This window comes from Endocarpon pusillum (assembly GCF_000464535.1).
Source record: "Endocarpon pusillum Z07020 unplaced genomic scaffold scaffold4610, whole genome shotgun sequence".
Classification (NCBI taxonomy): Eukaryota; Fungi; Ascomycota; class Eurotiomycetes; order Verrucariales; family Verrucariaceae; genus Endocarpon; species Endocarpon pusillum.
In genome coordinates, this window is record NW_006916447.1 from 76,357 (window position 1) to 98,253 (window position 21,897).

Genomic DNA, 21,897 nt, shown 5'->3' on the forward strand with positions numbered 1-21,897 from the left:
GCAGCGCACTTTGAATATCAAAAGCTGAACATTGAATTTTGCCAGCATCAGATTGTAGGCCTCCAGTCCCACAACTGATATTCAGCACCGCCAAACGAGAGACACCCTTTCTTGTCTTAGCGAGGAACTCGTTATCTGTTTCAATCCTCCATAATGGTGAAAAAGCGGGCGTCTAAGTTTGTGTCCCAAACGGCTCACTGGTGGCGCATATTGAATGCTGAGTTTACTACAGTGGACGAAACAAGAAAGGCCGAGGCCATGTCAAGCCAATTCGCTGTTCCAATTGTTCGAGATGTACACCCAAGGACAAGGCAATCAAGCGATTCACAATTCGAAACATGGTCGAGTCCGCCGCAATTCGTGCGTACACCTTGAGGGCCACGTTGACCGAACATGTTCCTAACGTTACGTCAAGGTGACATCTCCGATGCATCGGTCTTTCAGGATTATGCGGTTCCCAAGATGTACTTGAAGTTGCAGTACTGTGTTTCATGCGCTATTCACGGCAAAATAGTCAGGTACGTCGAGAATCTACAGCGTCTTTCTTAGAAGCAGCTGATGTTCTATCTATAGGGTACGATCACGAGAAGGACGCCGTAATCGAGCACCTCCACCACGAATCAGGTACAATAAGGACGGAAAGAAGGTGAACCCAACACAAGCAGCCAAGGTAGCACAGGCATGATGTACGAATCGACGCGAAGGAATGTTCTCGACCGGAGACGTTATGGTCAAGCCGCATCAGCAGCAAGAGTGAGCTGATGCTTCGCTAGAGCTAAGACTCGGCGTGATAGGGAGTGATAGGTATTTGAGAACAATAGCTGAAGAAAGATGCTTTGCTCCTCTAGGCGATTCATAAGCGGCAACTGCATTCCAGGGTCCATGTCTCTCGATGCCCATTGATATGTACGTTGGGCTCTCAATAGGATTCAATTCGTCCTTGGACAGCCTGCATGCGATTCTGGTTCCTAGCCGAGCCTTTGCTCAACTTCCTTCTTGTGTCATCTCAGTTCACAGATTTCACCAGCCTCATCCCCCCAATGTTGCGTATGGGCGGCAGGAAACTATCCGTGTTACGATACGCCAAACCTTGCATGCATTGAATGCTCCTGGAATGAAAACCAGCTTCTCTCAATATGTTATAATTCTCTCTTTAGACCTCTCTTCAACTTCTAGAACTTAGTCTCGATTTATTCCTGCCCTCTCATTATATCGACCCAAAGTGTTGACAGATTGGTCAGTGTTTGCCATCCAGTGAAAGGAGCCACGGACCGAGCTGAGCATAACTGCATGATCAACTCCTTCATTTGCCACTTTACCCTTACGGTCACAATAACATTATGGAACCAAGGTCATATCAATGCTAGCTCAGACTCCTGTCCACAATATCCGACGCTTTGTTCAATAAGAAGATAGCTCCAGATGACGCAACCGAAGATGGTTGTCACCCCTACGAAGCGCAGGCACTGAAGGATTGCTACCACAAGAGGACAAGCACAAATGAAGCAGCTGAAGTCATCAAGAGATCCCTATGACAACTGATATCGTCTCTGGGCGCTCCTCATCGACGCTCTCTTTAAGCTTCCAGCAATGCAGATCCCAATCGCGAACTAATTGCTTGACGCCATCTAATAACTTCCAGGGCGTGAACTGACAGGCAGACAGATCAAGAGCACGCCTGCAAAAGGCTTCCTCTGGCGGTGAATGTCCGGCCTCGGCCATATGTTGGAAGACGAACACAAGCAGGACCACTGGCGTCAACCTTGGCCGTTAGCGATCTAGCGGATCATGCTGGTCTGCGAGCTAAGTGTGGGAAGAACGCGGGAATAGAAGCTTAGCTGGCTCTTGCGTATGTTGGTGGCGTTTCCTTGAACTGGGATTACGAATCTATTGCTGACGCGCTAAAGCGCCGTGACGCGGTGCTGGACTTCGAAATCTCCGCCTCGGCCAATTGGATCTTCATCGTTGGAAACCGTATCCATGCTGGTGCAGGAGAGGGCGAAGAAAGCTGGACTCGGAAAAGCCACCAGGATTCTGGGAAGGAAGCTAAGGCAATGAGCTTGGAGCGATGGTCATGCTGGGAGCAACGCATAAAGAAGCTGGTTGAGCAGTTGAAGGCTACACGGGATGCAGCAAAGGTAAGCTGTCAGCAGTAGTGAATGCCTTGATGGCTCGCTCTCATGGCAGCGGGTAGTATTTCTATATTACCAGGCATGTCGGTATGATATTCAGAGTGAACAGGTAAGGTCAACAGGGCAAGTACAGGCATGTACCCTGTTCTGAGAGTGTATTTCAAAAGCGACAGGAAGGCAAAAGCGTATAGTTTGTATTTTCAGTTATTCCCCTCGCTTAAAGCCATTTGGGGATTCTCTTTAGCAGGCTCTCCAAAAGGGAATGCCAAAAGAGTTGTCTTAACTACTCTTTGAAGGTGGTAGCCCTAATGGGAAAATGCGAATAAGCTTTGAGATATTGCATCATCCTCACCATTCTTAATCGTCAAGGCGTATTCTCTACTCCGTAAGGATTGTCGATATCCAACGGGTATTTTGGTCACTGGCATTGATGCTCGCAGCTCCATCTTTAGAAGACCCATCATGACGTAGTCACGACTGTCTCCTAAACAGCCGCAGCAGCATACCTTTAAGACACAGCTTAGGTGGGTACATACACTAACTCTTTTCTCCAGAGATCAAACGAGGGCGTATAAAAATACATGGTGCATTAGGCGTTGAGAGTTCCGCTAGGTAAAAGCAGCCTGCTGTCTTGGAGGCGGGGCTTACTCCATTTAGCCCGGACCGGGTCAACCTCCCTTTTTCACACTGGCTCAGACGGCAGAGAGCTGACCTAGTATTCGAGTACGTACTCAGTGCTACCGGAAAGTGCGTTTCTTCCTATCCCACGCGCCGGTGGTGAATTTGCTTCCTTTTAGCGTGCCAAGAATTTTGGGTCTTGGCATGACTTTTTTCCAATTTGGAGGATCAACGCCATCAAGGCCAACTTCTACATGGAATTACGCAGGTCACAACGCCAGCGAAAGCCTAAAACTATATGGGAAGAAAAGGGTGCTCCTTATGCAGCTAGAGACCCCAAAATCACTAATAGAACTGACCGAACGGAGCAGAAAACGGCGCTCAAACCTGTTGCTAGTGGACCTCTTCCGAAAACGCTCGAAATTGACGCTAATCGACTCCCTGATCTCCCTGCTTACAAACCGCTATTGAAATTACGATTTGAGCGTTCAAATTCGCTTCTACAAGGTCTCTCGCAGCTTAATACGTTCTAAAAGCTCCTTACGCCCTTTATTATCGACAGAATCGTTGAATCAACGAACAGCTATGCACAAAACGCTCGAAATACGGATTTTGAAGAAGAAGAAGATCCTGAATCCTTTTTCAGACCCTGGAAACCAGTTAATATAATTGATATTTAGCGATATATTAGCTGTTTGCTTTATATAGGATATCACAGGTTATCTAAACACGAAGAACATTAGAGCAAGTCTGGCTATTTAGGTCAATTCATAAGCCTAGTAAGATATAAGCAGATTCATTAATATTTTACACTTTAAGATTGTACAACTGCTCCTTGTCAAGAGCATAAGACGTTTGTTTAGCAAGTAAAACTAATTAGGTCTATAGTCAAGCAAAATTGTAAGAAGAATTAGTATCTAAGCTCTTATTTAGCTATTAATAAGGCTATAATAGCCTATAGAGGCTATAGTACTTATAAGGTCAAGCTCCTAAATAAGCTAATTAAGGAGGGCTATAAGATATGGGTACTTAGTGACGCTAGATACGTCTATAATTAGTTATAGTATAGCCGTATTAAAGGACTAGAGGATATCCCTTAAGAGGGCATCAAATTTGATCAAGTTATTAAAAAAGAGCTTACAGAGCTTACTATAGTACATCTAGCACTAACGTTTGCCCTTGTTATTTTAAGTACTCAGTAACACTAGATACATCTATAATTAGTTATATTATAGCTATATTAAAGGACTAGAGGATATCCTTTAAGAGGGCATTAAATTTAATTAAGTTATTAAAAAAGAGCTTACAGAGCTTATTATAATACATCTAGTACTAACGTTTGCCCTTATTATTTACTTTATATAACGTTTACGTCAAATTTATTTAACGTACGTTTTTTGCTTCTTTTTAGATAATCTCTTTCTGAATATTAATGTTGCTTAATTGTTACTTGCTCTTTATATTTGCTGTACAGGCACTACTTACAAAAACGCTTAAGAAGTCTCTATATAAATTCTGTCACGGCTGCCATGCTTGTCGCCTGCTAGCGCTAGGGCGCCGGGTATTGATTGGCACTAGACGTTAGTAAGGGGCATGCTTGTTATATAGAAGCGACCCCAGGGCCCTCACCGTCGACTCTCCAGTCTTAGGATAGCACTCAACATGGGCTGAAGATCTCGCGCACTCGTCGCCTGCTTCCAACGTGACACGTGACAAATTCTATAGCTAAAGGAGCATAACTATAGCCTTATTTAGAATTCTATGCTTGCAGAAGTTATTAATAATATACTTGTTTTTTTATAATAAGATAATAATGCTATTATAGGCTACATAACTACTTATAATCTTTAAAATAATATAGTTTTATAACTTTAAAAGTGACCTTCTTTTATATTAATAAATATATAAATTATTCGCCTTATATTTAGTAACTTACTCTTTAAATAGCTTTATATTCCCCTTATTATTAATGACTATAATTACTATATAAATAGCATTAATAAAAGTAATTAATTATAAAAGAACTTTACTGCTTATAGGCCTTATAAACGCCGTATTTGGCGCCCTTTATAGTACTATATACTTGATATTTGCGCAGTTAACAGCTATCTCATTTAGAAAAGGGATATAGCAGATACAAAGAAAAGAGGCTAACGCCCGTTTCGAAAAGCACTTATTGACGCCCTTCTCAATATGCCCTACCCTATCGAAACGCTAGTGCCTGTTAAGCAGTACTATAAGAGCAAGCCTATGCCTCTGCTCAATCGAGCAACTCAAGGCCATAGCTGGCAGCCCTTGGAGAAGCGTCGATACTGCGTATGGTGCAAAAAGAGTGCTCAAGAGGAGGAGAAGAGCAATAGGCCAGCGCTGGCAGAAATCGTCAATTACGTCGCTCCTAAGCGTACGAAGATGACGTACGGAGGATGTAGAAGCTGCAACGTATCTCTATGCGTAAAAGGACCTTGTTTCGAGCTATATCATAGTCAATAGCCAAATAATAGCTTGCTGGCGCTGCTTGCTGGCGCTTTTTACTCGATTTCTACTCGATTTCTGTATGCCAAGCAATTTTGACGCTAAAAGGAAGCAAATTCACCACCGGCGCGTGGGATACAGGCCTATACAGGAGAGTCTGGGCATTCTTCTTATAGAGTTCAATATCTCCACCATCAACAGGCAAATCAACCATGACAGATCTCAAAAGGATGCATAAGATAGACTGGCAAGGTTTGAACTAAATCCATCATGTCAGCAAATTCGGAGAGGATGATTACAGTTTTATGGCCATTGTCGATTTGAGCTGGGCATTCCTACATACTATACTATATAAGGAATGATCTGCTATGCTAGAACGGACTTGTTGGCGGACCGAGTACTACTACCCCACAGCTCCTTCCCCTATGTAGAAATTTATCTCCACTGCTTGCGTAAGGCTCCAATTTCAACGTCTTACGGAGTACATAAGGTCCATTTGGTGCTAGAAAAGCTTTTCGGTTCCTGGCATGATGTCCCTCCGAACAGCCAGCAATACAATCCTTAGCCCTGTTGGTGAAAGTGGGTGTAAATCCTTCAAGGCTGTTCTCTTTGCATATAAACTGCTTCGTCCTATCCTGGTCTTGCGCTGCGCTGCACTCTCCCGTGATCCGTGATCCGTTTCTTTTTCAATCATGTATTTCAATTTCCAGATCTCGTGGGCATTAGCTATGTCTTTGTACATACATGAAAGTGTTGCTCAACAACTTCCGCAGGTTGATCTTGGGTACGAGACACATCGAGCCATTTCCTACAATGTAAAGTGCAGGAGTGTCATGAATTGATGTTCACTGACGGCACAAGTCCACCACACAAATATACAACTTCACCAACATCCGCTACGCACAACCACCTCTAGGCGGACTTCGCTTCGCTGCTCCAGTGCCACCAGTTGGTCGCAATCCTGTTGTTCAAAATGGAAGTATTGGAGCTGTTTGTCCTCAGGCTGCCCCAGCATGGAGTCCAGTTGGTGCCGCCTTTACTGCCGCATATTTGACTGGACGACCGTTCAACTTCAGTGCAGTAGTGGCCGCGCTCCAGGCCAGCAATACCTCCGCGCCCGCCCCTGATCCTCGTACAAGCGAGGACTGCCTCTTTCTGGATGTCATTGTCCCCAAACCCGTTTTCGACGCTGGACAACGTTATCACAACCGGGGAGGTAGAAGACAAGGAGCTGCAGTGCTGGTTTGGTAAGCTCGATGGTCTGGCTTCACTTTTCTCGTTTGGATGCTGATCAGTATTCAGGATCTATGGTGGTGGCTACGTATTGGGCGAAAAAGGTGGAGAGTATGACCCGACCGGCTTGATCGAAGCCAGTAAAGTGGATGGCTCAGAAGGAATTATCTTCGTAGCGATGAATTATCGACTTGGTGCCTTTGGTTGGCTCTCGGGGCCAACTCTGCAGTCAAACGGTACCGCCAATGCTGGTCTCTATGATCAGCGACTTGCCATTGAGTGGATTCGTCAGAACATCCATCTTTTTGGGGGCGATCCTCAACGAATTACTGTAATGGGTGAATCGGCTGGGGGAGGATCTATCATGCACCAGATCACTGCATATGGTGGAACCGTCCCCGCTCCGTTCCAACAAGCTATTCCACAATCCCCTGGCTTCCCTCCAGTACCATCGAACTTCGCCCAAGAACAGATTTTCCGGGAATTCTTGGACATCCTCGGTGTCGCAACCATCGAAGAAGCCCGAGGTCTACCTTCAAGTACTTTGATCGCCGCGAATGCCGCCCAGATTGGCTTACGATCCAGGTATGGGACATACACATACGGACCTGTTGTGGATGGATCATTCGTTCCTGGCCTTCCTGGGGAGTTACTCTTGCAAGGGGCTTTCGACAAAAATATCAAGGTGATGGCGGGCCACAATTCGAATGAGGGTGTCTCCTTCACAGACCCTCGCGTCACTGACGACACAGCTTTGGCAACATTGATCCGTGATAACTTCCCTGGTATACAAGATTCGGTAGTGGACTATATTGTCAATTCGCTCTACCCAGCCAGGTATGACGGCTCTCAACCATATAGAAATGGGCTTGACCGCACAATTCTCATCCTCTCGGAACTGATCTTTACATGCAACACGGTCTATTTGGCAAAGGCTTATGGCAATAACACGTACAACTATCAGTTCTCTGTACCGCCCGGTATCCACGGTTTCGATGTGCCGCACACCTTCTACGGTGGCTTCCCATCAGGTCCGACCATTAACACAACTGTTGCATTGGCTCTGCAGGAATACTTGACCAGCTTCGCGCAAAACGGCGTTCCCAGGGGAGAAGGATTCCCAAACTTTCCGTTGTATGGTTCTTCGTCAAATGAGTTACAGCTAAACGTTTCCGGTATCAGGACCATGATGGACTCAACCAACAACCCGAGGTGTGCGTACTGGCAGAAGGCGTTGTATTATTAGCAGTCCCTTTTAGAGTTGTGTGTCAGCTTACAAGAGATCTGGACCAACATAGAGGTTCGCAGTTGGAAGATACATCTGCCTCCTCCTTGCTACAATATGTCTTGCACTGCGACGGGCAAGTCGTGACCTCTTTTGACTGTTGGGCATCCCCCATCATTTTGTACTTTGCTCACAACTTCTAGGGTTTCAACGCTGCGACATGCACCCGGGTAAAAATAGACAAAGCGGGACTTTTTAGGAAACGCACGGCCTATCCCACCTGCAGCTGGTGGGGCCGTTTTGTAATCTAGCACAGGAAAAAGATATCTAACTGCATTTTGCGCAGCCCTACGTAGTACATAGCCTTGCATGTGCAGGAAAATTGAAAACCTTGAATACATAAGATAAACTTGGATATTTGGCTTCGACTGCTGCACAGTTTACAGCGTGCATTTGGTAGTTCGTATGAATAAATAAATCATGCTACATGCTTGCTGGGGGGCTTGTCAGAGCTTCAGTAAGCGAAACAACCAACCTATTTCCCTCGTCTGGCCCGGCAGGATGGGTGCACTATTACTAACTATTACTGATTACAGTAGTTAAGCAGCCACTAAGAGACTAGGGTTAGACTTTCCGGAACCAGGCTCTCCATGCGTAAGTTGAACTGCAGGGGTCAAGGTCCAGGGGATCCTGAGACTACGCCATTCCATTTCCAGGGGCCAGGCATCCCTTATTCCACTTCCAACAACTAAATCAGTCCATACACAGAACTGCGTTGGCTCTCACAAGGATTGTAAAGCAAAGTCACATCCCTTCTGGTCCCCGCGTACATTGCCAATTCTCGCTATCAGACGTGGAAGTCTCGTGAGGCAGCCTTCCCAATGTTCAGGCGATGTTCAAGCCAGTCTTCGAGAGCAAGGGAGATGCTCTCCTACATTGCCTGTCACAGAATTGTTGCCGTGGCCGCACAGACCAGCGGATGCTCCAACGGTTGAGATGCATGGCCCGAAGCTATGAAACCAAACCTATGTGATGACTTCTCCAGTTCGATCTTTTAGCGTGGTGTTGTGCCACCTGGGTCCCAGCATCTTGCTACACCCCACAGCCTCGACCAAATAGATCTTCAAACAGCTCGTTCCTTCGTGACAGCTCTATCGATAACATTGCCCCACTTGATAGCTCGCGGATGAGATCCGTGTCACAGATAGAAGACATGGGCTTTGGTCTGTTGCATCTGTCGCGGCTGTCAAGCTGTTGTGCACTGTCCATGTCGATCGTCGATTCTGCCATAAGATCTTGAATCTGTAGGTTTCTGTTTCTGGCAGATGACCCTTTTCGCAAGGCTTCAATGAAGATCTCTGTTTCCTTCAGACCATCCTCGTCCAGCTACTTTACCATCTCCGAACAGAGGGATGGCACCTGCAGTTATACTAAACGACCGCGACACGATATTTCCTCGCCGCCTTGAGGGAAATCCTGGGTCATGGCGCGCAACTGCTAGCGCAGAGGCCTTTATCATAGAATCATGGAGTCAGGGTTTTATGGTGGCAGCTCTGTTGATTATGGCTTGCATCACTATCTCGAACATGAGGGCGGGCATCTTTCTGCACAAACTGATCTTACTGGAGGCATGTGAGAAACCGAAGCCACGGAACTCAATTGCTAACTTCCTGAGCAGCTCTTCCTTGCCATGTCGCATGGGACATTTTGCTTCATGAGCTTTGACGGGTACGGATGGTACTTATCATCGACAGCAGCGCTGTTATATTCCTCCTGGATCGTACACAATCTGGTAGCCTGGCTGAAAATCAAGCCGTTCTTGACAAAAACCGCAAGCAATCTCTTTGTTGGGACATTGTGCTTGACAATTCCTCCTATCTTACTACAAATCGTTAACAACTTCTTGTTCTTCAACAACATCAACGATTTGTACGTCCGGGTTAGACCTTTCGAAGTACTCATGAGGTAAGCCAATTTACTTTTGATTCCTTCCATTCGCGGGCTAATCAGTTCTGCAGAGATCCATGGTGGATTTTCGCTTGCATCTTATTCTTCTACGTCATTAAAACCCGTTACAAGGTCTCCATTCGAGAACTGATCAATGGTCATCCTCGCTTCGCTATCATGCTTGTGGCAATGCTCTTCTCCATGATCTTCACAATCGTCGACGTTCTCTCGAGCGTCATACCAAACCTGACTGCAGTCGATGGGTAAGATCTCCGCCCCGAAAGATTCTCAACTGTCCATTTTATACTGAGTCCCATCTAGCATCAACCCATACTGGAAGATCGCGCTCGTCTTCAAGGCGCTCACCGATGTCATAATCCTAGATGATTTCAAAACCTGTCTCGAAAAGCTCCGCAGCAAGCTCGTCGACAGCCAGTTTATCATGATGCCCAAACCGCCACCCGTACCACCAAAGGACTCCAAACCAAAAGAAAGAGCAGGGGCGACGACACTCACCGCCTGCGCAACCGCGAAATCCTCTCCCACCCTAGTATCAGGCCAAGGTCAAAGCCCTAAAGACAGCCTCGGTACTACAGAATCAAGAACAGAAGACACCACCAGCACCAATCCAGGAGCACAAGTCCGGGCCCAACGCTCCACATCCGTCCGCAAGACTCTTGGTCACATCGGCACCCTCCTATCCCCTTTACCGAATACCTCGCAAATGCAAACGCAGCACGCCACCTCGCTGACCCCCTCCCCTCTGCCCAGCGAGAAAAGCCCGCACTCAGGCGGCTCGCACACGATCCACGTGAAAATGGACCTGGGGCTCAGCAGATTCGTCAGCAGCGTGGTTGGACGTCGACCGCCGTCGGTCCAGATGGAGAGTCCGCTGGATCCGACGTGGCCAAGGAGGTCTACCGGTAGTGGGTTGAGGAGGGGTCTGTCGGTGCTGAGTAGTGGCGCGTTGAGCAGTATGACGAGGTCGAGCACGAATAGGTCGTCGACTGTGCCGAGTAGGCCGGACAAGACGCCCACTTGGTCCGATGGAATGCTGACGCCTGCGCCGGCGCCGGTGCCAAAAGGGGTATGATTGTGTATGTGTAGGAATGGAGTTAAGGGGGGGAATTGACGGCGTTAGGTAACGAGGCATTGAGTGGTGTCACCGGGGTGGGTACTGGTAGGCTGTCTACGCTGCCTGTGATGCCTGTTTGGCGCTAGGGGCGATGTGGCCGAATGCTTCCTTTTGCATTCACTTTCCCATCCACTGTACATTTACTGGAAGTGATATGGATGGGGGCTTTTTGGGGATCGCGATAGGAGTTATGAGGGAATGAACCGACAGTGTGTCTGCTTGTAAGCATCGGAGTTGATCGGGTGACTTTGACCGCAATAGTTATACTGCCGCCCAACATTGTTCCTCGGGACAAATCGGATGAAGTATGATTTGATCGTTTACATTTCAGCAGAGATTCGTGGTGTAAAAGATTGTGTTGGACCAAAAGGACCGCGGCCTTCAGAAGACCGTAAACTAGCTTTTGTCTGACAGATTGCTATGGAACGGTAATAATAATAATTATAGTGGTGGTGGTGGGAAAGAGATAAGAAGAGCTGGAATAGAGAAGACAGAGCACAGTCGTCTGCTGACGCCATCTCGATTAGATTTCATCCTTAGCATAGGAAATAACTACATCGTTGTCATCGAAGAAGAATGGATTATTGTGAGCCCGATAATGTGTGGTTTTCGTCGTCCGCATCGGCAAACCTTGGTTTGTGACATTAATCACCTTCTGAAATATGGCGCTTTCAATGGATGTCTCCTTAGATTGAGGGGGCTCGCTGATATTTTTCCGCTCTTCAATGGGTGGCTTGTTGCTCGGAAGGGTTTCTTCAACTCTCTTTGCAAGTCGGCGAAGCGAGGAGTCGATCAATGGTTGGAAGAGGTAATCATCGTCCTTAGAGGTATGTATAAATCCCTTAAGACTATAAAGCAAGTGGTAGCACATGCTCGGAAAGAGAACCCTATGAATCTCGTAGATTTCTCGAAATCTTGGAACATGAAGGTAGCGATCCTTTGTTTCTTTAGGGAAGAACTCCCCGGCTTTACAGTTTTCTTCAAATGTCTTAAGATGACGAAGCAAGCGGTCACTCATTTCTCCAAAGAGGGACTCATTGTCCCTGATGATTTCTTCAAATCTCCGGACGCTACAGTTTTCTTCAAATCCCTCAAGATGGTGAAGCGAACGGTCCCTCATTTCTTCAAAGAGGGGCTCAATGTCCCTGCAGATTTCTTGTAATTTCCAGTGATGAAGCGAGCTGTCCCTTGTTCTTCCGTGGAACTTGTCGGCTTCATAATCTTCTTTAAGTCTCTCGAGGGGGCGAAGCCAGCCGTCCTTCATTTCTTCGATGAGAGCCTTATTGCCCTGCGGATTTCTTGTAATCTCAGCGAGCGGTCGCTCGTATCTTCGTGGGACATGTCGTCCCTACGGTTTTTTGTCGATTTCTTCTTATATTGACTAGGCAGGCCGCGTTCTAGCCTCTCCTCGAGATATAACTTGTTGCTCTTAAGGGTTACTCTGGAATTCTCCTTAGGTTTGAGTGGCGCGCTTATATCTGAGATCTTTCCAAGGAATGGCTTGCTACTTTCTGGGGAAATAGGCTCAGGTAGTATATCCCGAGCAATAATGACTTCCAGGTGCATGTATTGTTGGATTCGCTCAACGTCGACATACATATCCCTTGGCGCAGGAGGGTTGATGAAAACGCAGTACCAGAGATAAAATTTGCTCCTTTCCGCAAGATTCTTCTCATCTGATAATCGATTAATCCGAGCTCGGCTTTCCGCAAGATTCTTCTCATCTAATAATCGATCAATCTGAGCTCGGCAAACTGGGCTCATGTTCTTCATGATTTCAACCACTGAGGTGTTTTGATTGCCCTCAGCAACCACAGCCCGTGATTCTTCTTGTGACTCAGGAATCTTCACCCTACTTGCCACCCGCCAATTCTCGCGCGGCGTGAAGGTATAGTGCTCATAGAGCCTTTCTACATCTCTGTGCGTTTGTCCATCCTCCGCTGTAGCGACAGAACGCTGCCCCGCTATCGCAACGGAAGACTCCTCATCGCTATCCATCCTCAACCCGTGTATGTTGTCGAGGATCCGGAGACAGGCTTCCAGATCTTCGAGCATTGACTCCTCTAGTGGTTTCTGAAAAACCAATGGAGGCTCGCAGGAACGACGGTCATTATGCTCCCGAACCGGAAAATCGTCCTTGTCCCGGAGAGGAATAGACTGTTGCTGCACGCTCTTGCGTTCCACTTTCGCCGAGTCTTGAAGGATTGACTGTTTGATCGAAAGCAGGTGAGCACGGAACGTGGCAAGCTCACTATCGGAGCTAGCAGAATCATATTCTTTCAGCACAGGGAGAATGTCAAACAGATCTGTAATGGCGGGAGACATGTCCCCGACATATTTTGCAATCGACGAGGAATCAGGCGGCAGGTACGTGTCCACCTTTACTGTCCTACCATTTCGTCTTGTTAGTCTCTCTCCATATTGAATTGCGAGGTACTTGCAAACGAATCCTGCACAGCTAAGAAATGTAATGGGAGAACGAACTGTAACCTGCAACAATTCAAGGAAAGCTCTGAGGTGACCGCTTTCAGCCCATGTCGTATATCACTCAATTTATGTAGTACAACTTCGCACAACGTGGAGCGTTTGAACTCTACTGTACTTGCCCAGCTGCCAGCTTCGGTTTCAAGCTGAAAGGCGTCTTCCTGCCAAAGCGCCCATCGCAAACGGAGGTCGCGAATGCCTTCGAAGGTGCTCCGGAACATAGCATTCTGTGGGATCGGTCTGATCTGAGACCAACCATCTTCTATCAACAAAAGAATGTCAGGTAGTAATCCAAGAAGGACGCCATAGAATTGGCTCCGCTCAAAGATGTTGTGTCTTTCATCACGTCCCTTTGACTTTTCAACAATTTCCTTCAATGTTTCTAGCTTTTGGAGAATGGCTGTGTGCTGCTGGTATATCTGGGACCCTCTTTTAGATTGTAGAGAAGAGCTTGGAGGATGTTCCGATGAAGGATCCGACAGGTAATCGGTCATACTGCTGACCGGCAACACGTTCAACTTTGTAGCGCCCGAGGTTGTCTTTTTGCTATGAGATCTTAACGTAACGGCCTATTCGCAGTTTTCCGGCTCATATGATACCTCCTTCCTCTACTTATCACTTAATACCTGCAGGCTGTTTGCAATACCTGCCATTTACCAAAGCGTCCGCTTCACGTCCAGGATCCTCGTGAGCATGATAGATTCCTGCTCTATTTCGATCAGGTTGCGCATTGGGAATGGTTCGAGTGCCGCACCTCAATCCTGGAATGGGGCCCTAATGTGCGTCTCGGAAGCGTAGAAGGTAGATCAAGCCACCATAATGACCAGGTTGGGGTTTGTAAAGAGCACCGTAGCTGTAATTGAGTATAATGGCAGAGGATTGATGTTGATGTAAGATATTGTGGTTGCATTGGTAGATTCGGTGGGACAGCTACGTAGATTGGAAGCGACTTCACCCTCCAGCCTTGGCTTGCGGAGCAGGTGGGGATGCGCAGAGCCTCACCCAGGTGCTGCAGCACTCCAGCTGCATGAGAGAGGCGACTGCCACGTCCCTTCCATTGTCTACTATGGGCTCTGTTGGTCGTGCTCAGCATGGTGACAGGATTTGAGGTCTTTGGTGCGGTCAGTGGGGCTCTGGGTACTCTAAATCTGGTCCGACAGCTTCTCGAAAGCGTGTACACTGTCGGCAAAGACTGGGCAGAATCAGGGAGAAAATTACTAGAGGTGCATGATGGTTTCCAGATCTTCATCGTCCGACTCGAGACATGGAGTGAGAGAACATGGTCAATTGACGCAGAGTTTAACGATGATGTGGGCAAAGCCTTCTGGGGAGACTCCGGATGGCGTTCGATTTCAATTCAGCTTGCTCACATTGACAAGACTGCGGAAGAATTTTTAGTCGTGTTCAAGAAGGCCGCCGATCCAGCAATCATCGAAAAACTGCTGCCACAACATGGGAATCTTCTCGCAAGGGCAGAACAAGCACGGTCAGAGGAGGAGCATGATCGCACTGGCCTGAGCACACGTAGAGGAGACAGTGTGAGAAAGCTCCGGGAACTTGGTGATCGTTTGACAAAATGTCTCAGTCCGGTGTCCAAAGTGAATTTAATCATTAGTCGAGCACCAGTTTTGCTAGATATGTTGGCCGCCCTTGATGCCAGATTTCTTCTCCTTGAACGCGATGCAAATGCTTTCTATGAGTCACAGCATCCGACAGTCCCTAGATCCGTGCCACAGCAACAAAGGCTTTCAACGGCAGAGGGCACAATGCTTCTACGCAATATCAAAGCTACTAAAGCTGCTTCCGAAGCATTGTACCGAGCATGCGGGAACCTCAAAAATGAAGTCTGCACGATAGATCATCGTCGAGTTGAAGGAGAAGGTCTACCGAAACTTGAAATGAACCTTCTTGCAGCAGAACCGCGCTTCCACTCAAACGACGACTGGAAAGGCTTTGCAATGAGATACCATCTTGTTTTGACATCACCTGAGATGGAAAACGAACTTGAAGTGCTTGTCGAGGGTCCACTACATGCCCCACAGCTACAAGCGGAAATCGCTGATGACTTCGCTGAAGCATGTAGACACATTCGAGTTGGACGCCAATGTTATTTTGAAGCAGATCTGGAGATCAACTCACGGTCTGCAACAATGTTTCGCTTGAGCTCCCCGCTTGATCCATTGAGGCCTTGGGAGACTAAGAGTATCCATTTGTCCGGCCTGTTGGGAGCTATAGAAGATATGACTTCTTTTCAAGCCTCAGGACAGTTTCCTTACACAGAAAGGTTGAATTTGGCATTCAAAGTGGCAGAATGTGGACTTCTGCTGATTGGCACTTCCTGGCTCTCCAGCATCGACAGTAGGAATGTTCAACGTCTGTCAGACCCCTCTTGGAAGACCAAGCGAAGATTCATATTTGCAGTTAAGGCTACAGAGAACGAGCACCTTGCCAATGTCGAGCCTCATCTCTTCAGGATTGGTAAACTCCTAGCGGAGATTGCCATGGGCCTGCCTGTAAGGCATATTGCGACTTTCGATGGCCCACAGGGTCCTGAACTAGACTTGGTCATCTCTGTGAAGATAGAAGAAACGAAAGAGATGCGAGCTATGCCCGCCGTGGAGGTAGAGCAGCGGGTACGGCAGGCCATGGGACTTTCATACAGCAAAGCAGTTGCATTCTGTCTGCAACAATCCTCAGATGCGCAAAAAGAGAATTGGGGACGATTGCTTGAGTTTGGGACATGGAAGGAAAAGGAAGAGGCGTACATGAAACTACTGGCGAACTACCACAAGTTGGTCTATTTACCGTAAGCGAATGGGAATTATTACTGATGAGATAACACTGACATTGCAGCAGCCTACAAAAGCATCGGAACCTCGTTGACTGATTGATGTTTAACATATGATCCTCTATTCCAAACCCGAAACAACAGTACGATTGATTCTTATAGGAGTACGCGTTATGATTCAGCAGTTGCATACTGTGCGCCTGAATACTACGTCGAAACACTTAGGACTTGCAATGAGGAAGTCCCCCCTGTGTGTGTGGCCATTTAGAAAATAGCTTCCGCGACAGCTTTCCAAGCGAGGACAGGGACGATCGCTACCACGCATATTCAAGACGGTTACCTTGAGACAATGCTAAGGTACTGTTCAATAAGACTTTAGTTTGGGTCTTCAGATCTGCAGACGCAGAACAGAAAGATTTCCGTGAATTGCTCATATTACAGTCAATCAATGCACTTTTCAAACGTCCTGCTAGAGACAAAAGGCAACTCTTCGCTGCTTCTAACACAACTCTGGCAATCTACATCGCAACCACCCACTTGCTTCTACTTTTCTGAGGTCCTCATGCAGTAATACAATTGTCGTCATCCTTGACACACTCAGGATCGAGTGCAAGAACAAACGTCCTTGCCTCACCATCGATGAGAACCTTGTTGCCGAACGGGGCGTTGCGGCTTTGTTGCCGAGAACAAGACCCATCCTCGTGTTGTTTGACCTAGCGCACTACTTATCTCTGTAACGAGCTGATTGCAACCCGGCACGAATGACGGCATGGACTTATCCGATTGACCTTGTGCATCCGCTTGCATGAATCTGGTCGCTCCGTGGTGGCGGATGCGCGCGGAACCATATGTCTGACTGGGTTTTCGGCTCCGGTTCATTACACAGGCAGGAGATCATTTTATCCAATGTTAGGCGAGGCTCAGGTTCCCTCCAGACGTAAGACCACGATCAACGAGGTGATGACGATACGCTGCGCAGAATAAGACCTGGTTTGTGGCTTCAGGATCCCATATACCTTCGGGAGCAGCATCCATGAAAATCTCATTGACCTGAGTTATCACATGAGAGCCACGCTCTGGTGTTGCCGACACGTGGTACATGAGATCTTTCCACCGCGACTGCTTCTTGGAAGAATAGATTAGAAAAGCGTGTTTCGGCGTGGAGAATAACTTTGTATCTTTCTTCTGTCCCATAAGATGTTTCTAGAAGGCGACAGGAGTAAGAATCGCCTGATAGGGTAAGGGAGCCGCATTTGATCTTAGGGCTGCACACTAGGGCATGACGTCGCCTCGAAGTCAAACCGTCATTGATACGTTGCGAACCTCGGTGATGCTTCAGGGACTTTCATGTGAGAGGAAGTTGCTGTAAATAAAGCTACTCCGGATGGGAGCTCACTTTCACTTACTCGTGTCTCTACAGCACTGATCTCTCGTCTTATACTCCCTGTCTCGTCGAACAACCTGTACCCACACTCATCTCGACTTCAGCAGACCTATTGTGACCCTACTTCCAAGAAGGCATCATGGCGCCCAAAGCAAGTCCAATACTCACCCCTCGAATCCCACACTCAACTGCCCCCGGATCCCCCTCTTCCCCCTCCCAACCCGAATTCTGCTAATGTCACTCCCTCCTCCTCCACAGCCCCAACCTCCTTCCGCCGCCCCAACTCCAACCGAGAACGACTCAAACACCTCCTCTTCTCCCCAAGCCTCCCCTCCCAAGGCCCGAAAGGAACCTCGACCCAACAAAAGACCGTAAAACCGGACGGGGCAGACAAGCCCGGGGAGGGAAAAGGAACCCTCAAAGAAGCCGCGATGAAGAACGTGACCATGTTGGGAGATCCTGTGAGCCTGAAGGTAATTGTGCCCTGTACTCCATCTACTCGTTCTTTTTTTTTACTAGAGGGAAAGGGGAGTTTGCGGGGGTAGAAAAAGGAGTAAGGCTTTACGGGAACAGTGAACTGATGAGTGCGTGTCTAGGCGGAGACGAGTGAGCATAGCCCGAAGCCGGAGGAGGATGGTGCCACGGAGAGGTTGAGGTCGAAGATTTAGGTTTGGCTTGAGTCTTTCGTTGAGGGGAGAGGCTTGTCCATATTCATGCGGGTGGTGGTGCTGGGCGGTATGGTGGCTAATAACGTGATGGGCAAGTTCAGGGAAATGGCCATGTGAGAGGATATCTGACGATGAATCAGCCCTGCATCATGATCCGAGGATTTGGACTTCTGAAACAACTGTTCGAGATACTGGAAAACGCAAACGAAGGCGAGAACGGTTCCGATAAGAAACGAGGTGTTACTAAAGAGTAAATGTACATCTATGAGAACTGCATGCTTCGCTGCAAAATGTTATCCTAGAAGAATGCTTAATCGCAACCAACCTGCCAAATGTCAAGGGGTATCAATGTGCCTAACCTAGAAAGCCAACGCCATTCTTTGCCGCGCCGATAGATTGCTCACTCAGATTCCGTCAATTATATCCAGCACCTCCGCCCAATCCCAAATGACATTGACCTCCCAAGTCCGCTCTCCAGCAGCATCAAAACCGCTCTCCCAAGCCAAACATCCACCAAAGTAAGACTCAAGTGTTGTGGTAGATAGCTCCTTCGATCCCCAATGCTGCAAGACTTTCCAATCGAGAAATATGAGGCGACCCTCGCCCGTGCCCTGACCATTTTTCAACAGCCGCGAGATGGATTGATGGAAGGCGTCTAGTCCACGTCCAGTATCTTCGGCATTCGCAACATCAACAATGACGACGTATGAAGTGTCAGCTGATCTTTCTATGCTGTCTAGAACAACGCCGGCGGAAAATGTGAAGGAAGCTTTTGCGTTGGCAAGTTGAGAGATCAGTTCGTGCTGATCCCTTGGCAGCTTCGTGGCAACTGCGGGAGGGAGGTAGACAATGGACGAAAAACCTTGCAACATGATCGGTATAGATGATGGTTGTCTCTCTTCGTTGCTTGGCATCGCGTGTGGCAGGGTCATGCTCAGGTTCTGATTTGCTCCTGTGTCATCTGGTAGCGTAGTACAGGTCCTTTTTGGTTCTGCAACCGAAACAGCTTCAGCCTTTCCAGTTCGGCCTTTCTCAGCTGAGGATATCGGAGGCGTTGGTAGTGGTGGATCTCCTGGTATCTTTCTGAACATAGCACTGGGAGCAGGACCTTTGGTAATTGTATCTTGAACTATTGCTGCAAGGGAGGAGTGGCTTCTCACTTTATTCGGTGGATGGGGAAGAAGCCTGCTCACAATGTAGGGCGAGGGTCCTGCACCGAGTTCAGGCGAAGGCTGTGAATCTGAGGACGGTATGCCTGGTGCAGCAGAACGGTTTTGGACTTCCGAAAATGGCCGGCGCAGCTGTAGACCACGAGCTGGCAGATCTGGCTCATGAATACAATCGTTGTACTTAGATCGGAAGCTACTGTGCTGTGGTGATAACTTCAATCGCTTGGTTGACATGTTTGCTGTTGGGCTTTGTTCGATAGTAACCCGCTTACGCTTTGTGCCATTATCTGCTACTGCAGGCAAGAGAACAGAGGAGTGCTCACTTCCACTAGTTAGAGCTCTCTCGCGATGCTCCTCCTCAGTCATTTCCTGCGTGTCAATGCGTACAAGCAGCGGAGAGATACATGAGCGACCAGCGTTAGGCGTGTGGCTGTTTATTGTTGCAATGCTAGTATTTCTTTCAGTCGTTGTGCCTGCTGAGTTCTCCGTAACAAAATTTGACCTTGGATCCGCCCGAGTGAGCCTATCGATCCATTCACAATCCTCTTGGGAGTCCTCGTTTGTGGCCATGGCTTGGGCCTTCTCGGCTAGCTCTTGCAGCTCATCGAAGCTCATAACATCATGGCACGATCGATCTTCATGTACTTTAGTAACACGAGGGAATCGCAACGAGTGGAATGAGACGTTGGCAGGCTTTTCGAAGCCACCTCCAACCACTTCAACAACGAAAGGATTCTTGAAAAGTTCGGTTGGTGGATCAAGCTTTTGGTCCATAATCACTTCCATCTCTACTCTTACGGACGCGTATGGAATGCGCTCGAACTGGCCAAGTCTATTGAACAAACGTGTGCGATCTGGCGAAAGTGTCTTCTTTGCAGCACTGACCACTCCAACGATTCGAAACTTGGGCCTTGCTGAGAATCGACGCATTTCCTCTCGATTCTCGAGACAGGCAAGATAGAAGACTGTCCAGCTCAACTTTCCAATATTCAGAGCCTGCTCGTCCCTCGCGATTCTCCGCCCACCAACGACAGCTAAGTCCGCCATATCACCTAGGCCAGTAATATAGTCCTTCTTGAGCTTAATGCATCGAGGTGACCCTGTCAGGGAGAAGTATGGGTCATCGCATCCTTTCAATACAAAGCCTTCCCAGCCCTTGCTGATGCATCTTGCAAAGGCAAGACGAAGCAACGACTTGGCGTCAGAAGAGGCAAAGTTGATCTTCTCCCGGTATCCAAGCTCCGCTTGGCCTGGCACCCGCCGCACGAGGGTACGAAGCCGGCTTCGCCGTTGTTCGAGCGACTCGTTAAGGCAGACTATGTCATCATACAAGAGGAGATCATAGAACATGATCATGACTCTCTCCTGAAGGTCTCTGGGAGAGTCCTGATCATTCCCAAGAAAGCGGCCGTTCCTAGTGACATGCTTTCGGATCTTCTCAAACGGTTGGATCCGCTTGGTTCCTTCATGCCAGATCAATAGCTCACCTTCCAGGATGCATTGCTTTTTGACTGGACAATCTCTTTTGCCGAGCTTCAGAGCATTTTCTATCGCACCATGCAGCCGAACACGATCGTCAGTCGAGTCTTTCCCACTTTTTGAGAAGATCTTGATAACCTTCTTGCCTTTTGAAACATCGATGTGGATTTGACAATATTCGCCATCGTATTTGCGCTCCAAACTTAACCTTCTTCGAGTAGCCATGTCACAGCAATGTTGGATACTCCTGGCCTTGTCGTAAGATTGCTGTTGGACCATGATACCAACTTGTGGTTTAAGATGGCGCGCAACTTCGACTTTGACCGCATGCTCTTGTTCCTCGCTTAGCGACGACCTTGGGGAAATATGTGATACGGCCGGATCGTTTAAGCAATTGATGGCAGCTGTCAAGCAGTTCTGGAGGCGCAGTACATCGGGCAACAAGCGGTGGAATTGACGCATCACCAGTCTCTCCGGCAATTCAACGGGTGTGTACCGCTTGAGAAACATTCGGACGAGCCACTTCGCCTCATAACTTTGCAAACGAGGGAATAAAGGCTGCAGAGCTTCATCTGCTGAGGTGGGATCGAGGATACGCTCCTGCAGTCCTGGTGCCGAACCACCATACATTGCCGCTATTCTATCAAACAGATTATCAATTTCTTCCAAAGTGACTTCATGCTGAGGCCTGGGTCGATCGAACTCCGCTTCGCTCATGACTTTCTGTACTGTCTGAGCAAAATCGGCGCCATTGGCAGTCCTCCACCAACTCAGATGTATCACTCGTGTCCTGCCGAGCCCCAGACTGCGTCCGATAATCTTCTCGAGTCGTTTTTCTTGGACGTTGTAGACTCGATCGGCCCGTCGCTCCGGGAATAAGCATGAAAGGAACGCCACTGCTTCTTTGCCACATCTTGGAATTTGTCTGTCGTGCTTATTGAACCACGACACAATGATTGGTATGTCAGAGTTCTTGGACCGTGGATATGTGACCTTCTTGATTCTATTGTCATCCAAGGATTGTAATAGATCACAGAGGTGACGGAACTTGAAAGGCATCACGATCACGATAGGTAGCAAGAGTGATCAATTCACGAAAGATGATAGAATTGGGCAGAAGAGAGACCAAGGATGATGCGGAACAAAGAAAGGCTGTGATGATT

General features: G+C 47.8%; 6 protein-coding genes across 6 annotated transcripts; 4 read left to right on the forward strand and 2 right to left on the reverse strand.

Annotated features, from left to right (window-relative positions):
• Positions 1–153: 153 nt before the first annotated feature.
• EPUS_07614 (uncharacterized protein) lies at positions 154–7,701 on the forward strand (the record flags this gene model as incomplete). Its single annotated transcript, XM_007805828.1, has 8 exons — positions 154–176; positions 233–360; positions 416–518; positions 574–670; positions 1,908–2,138; positions 5,996–6,037; positions 6,084–6,469; positions 6,525–7,701. 8 exons carry the CDS (start codon positions 154–156, stop codon positions 7,699–7,701), a joined length of 2,187 nt encoding a protein of 728 aa, XP_007804019.1.
• A 1,669-nt stretch (positions 7,702–9,370) lies between these two features.
• On the forward strand, positions 9,371–10,720 carry EPUS_07615 (uncharacterized protein; the record flags this gene model as incomplete). Its single annotated transcript, XM_007805829.1, has 3 exons — positions 9,371–9,645; positions 9,699–9,890; positions 9,949–10,720. The coding sequence occupies 3 exons, from the start codon at positions 9,371–9,373 to the stop codon at positions 10,718–10,720; spliced, it is 1,239 nt and encodes a 412-aa protein (XP_007804020.1).
• Positions 10,721–11,285: 565 nt separating this feature from the next.
• Positions 11,286–13,740, reverse strand: EPUS_07616 (uncharacterized protein; the record flags this gene model as incomplete). Its single annotated transcript, XM_007805830.1, has 3 exons — positions 11,286–12,110; positions 12,203–13,151; positions 13,208–13,740. 3 exons carry the CDS (start codon positions 13,738–13,740, stop codon positions 11,286–11,288), a joined length of 2,307 nt encoding a protein of 768 aa, XP_007804021.1.
• A 597-nt stretch (positions 13,741–14,337) lies between these two features.
• EPUS_07617 (uncharacterized protein) lies at positions 14,338–16,056 on the forward strand (the record flags this gene model as incomplete). Its single annotated transcript, XM_007805831.1, has 1 exon — positions 14,338–16,056. One exon carries the CDS (start codon positions 14,338–14,340, stop codon positions 16,054–16,056), a length of 1,719 nt encoding a protein of 572 aa, XP_007804022.1.
• A 1,308-nt stretch (positions 16,057–17,364) lies between these two features.
• Positions 17,365–18,086, forward strand: EPUS_07618 (uncharacterized protein; the record flags this gene model as incomplete). The annotated part of the gene is made up of 3 exons (XM_007805832.1): positions 17,365–17,383; positions 17,455–17,891; positions 18,015–18,086. The coding sequence occupies 3 exons, from the start codon at positions 17,365–17,367 to the stop codon at positions 18,084–18,086; spliced, it is 528 nt and encodes a 175-aa protein (XP_007804023.1).
• Positions 18,087–18,490: 404 nt separating this feature from the next.
• EPUS_07619 (uncharacterized protein) lies at positions 18,491–21,793 on the reverse strand (the record flags this gene model as incomplete). Its single annotated transcript, XM_007805833.1, has 1 exon — positions 18,491–21,793. One exon carries the CDS (start codon positions 21,791–21,793, stop codon positions 18,491–18,493), a length of 3,303 nt encoding a protein of 1,100 aa, XP_007804024.1.
• Between the last annotated feature and the right edge of the window lie 104 nt (positions 21,794–21,897).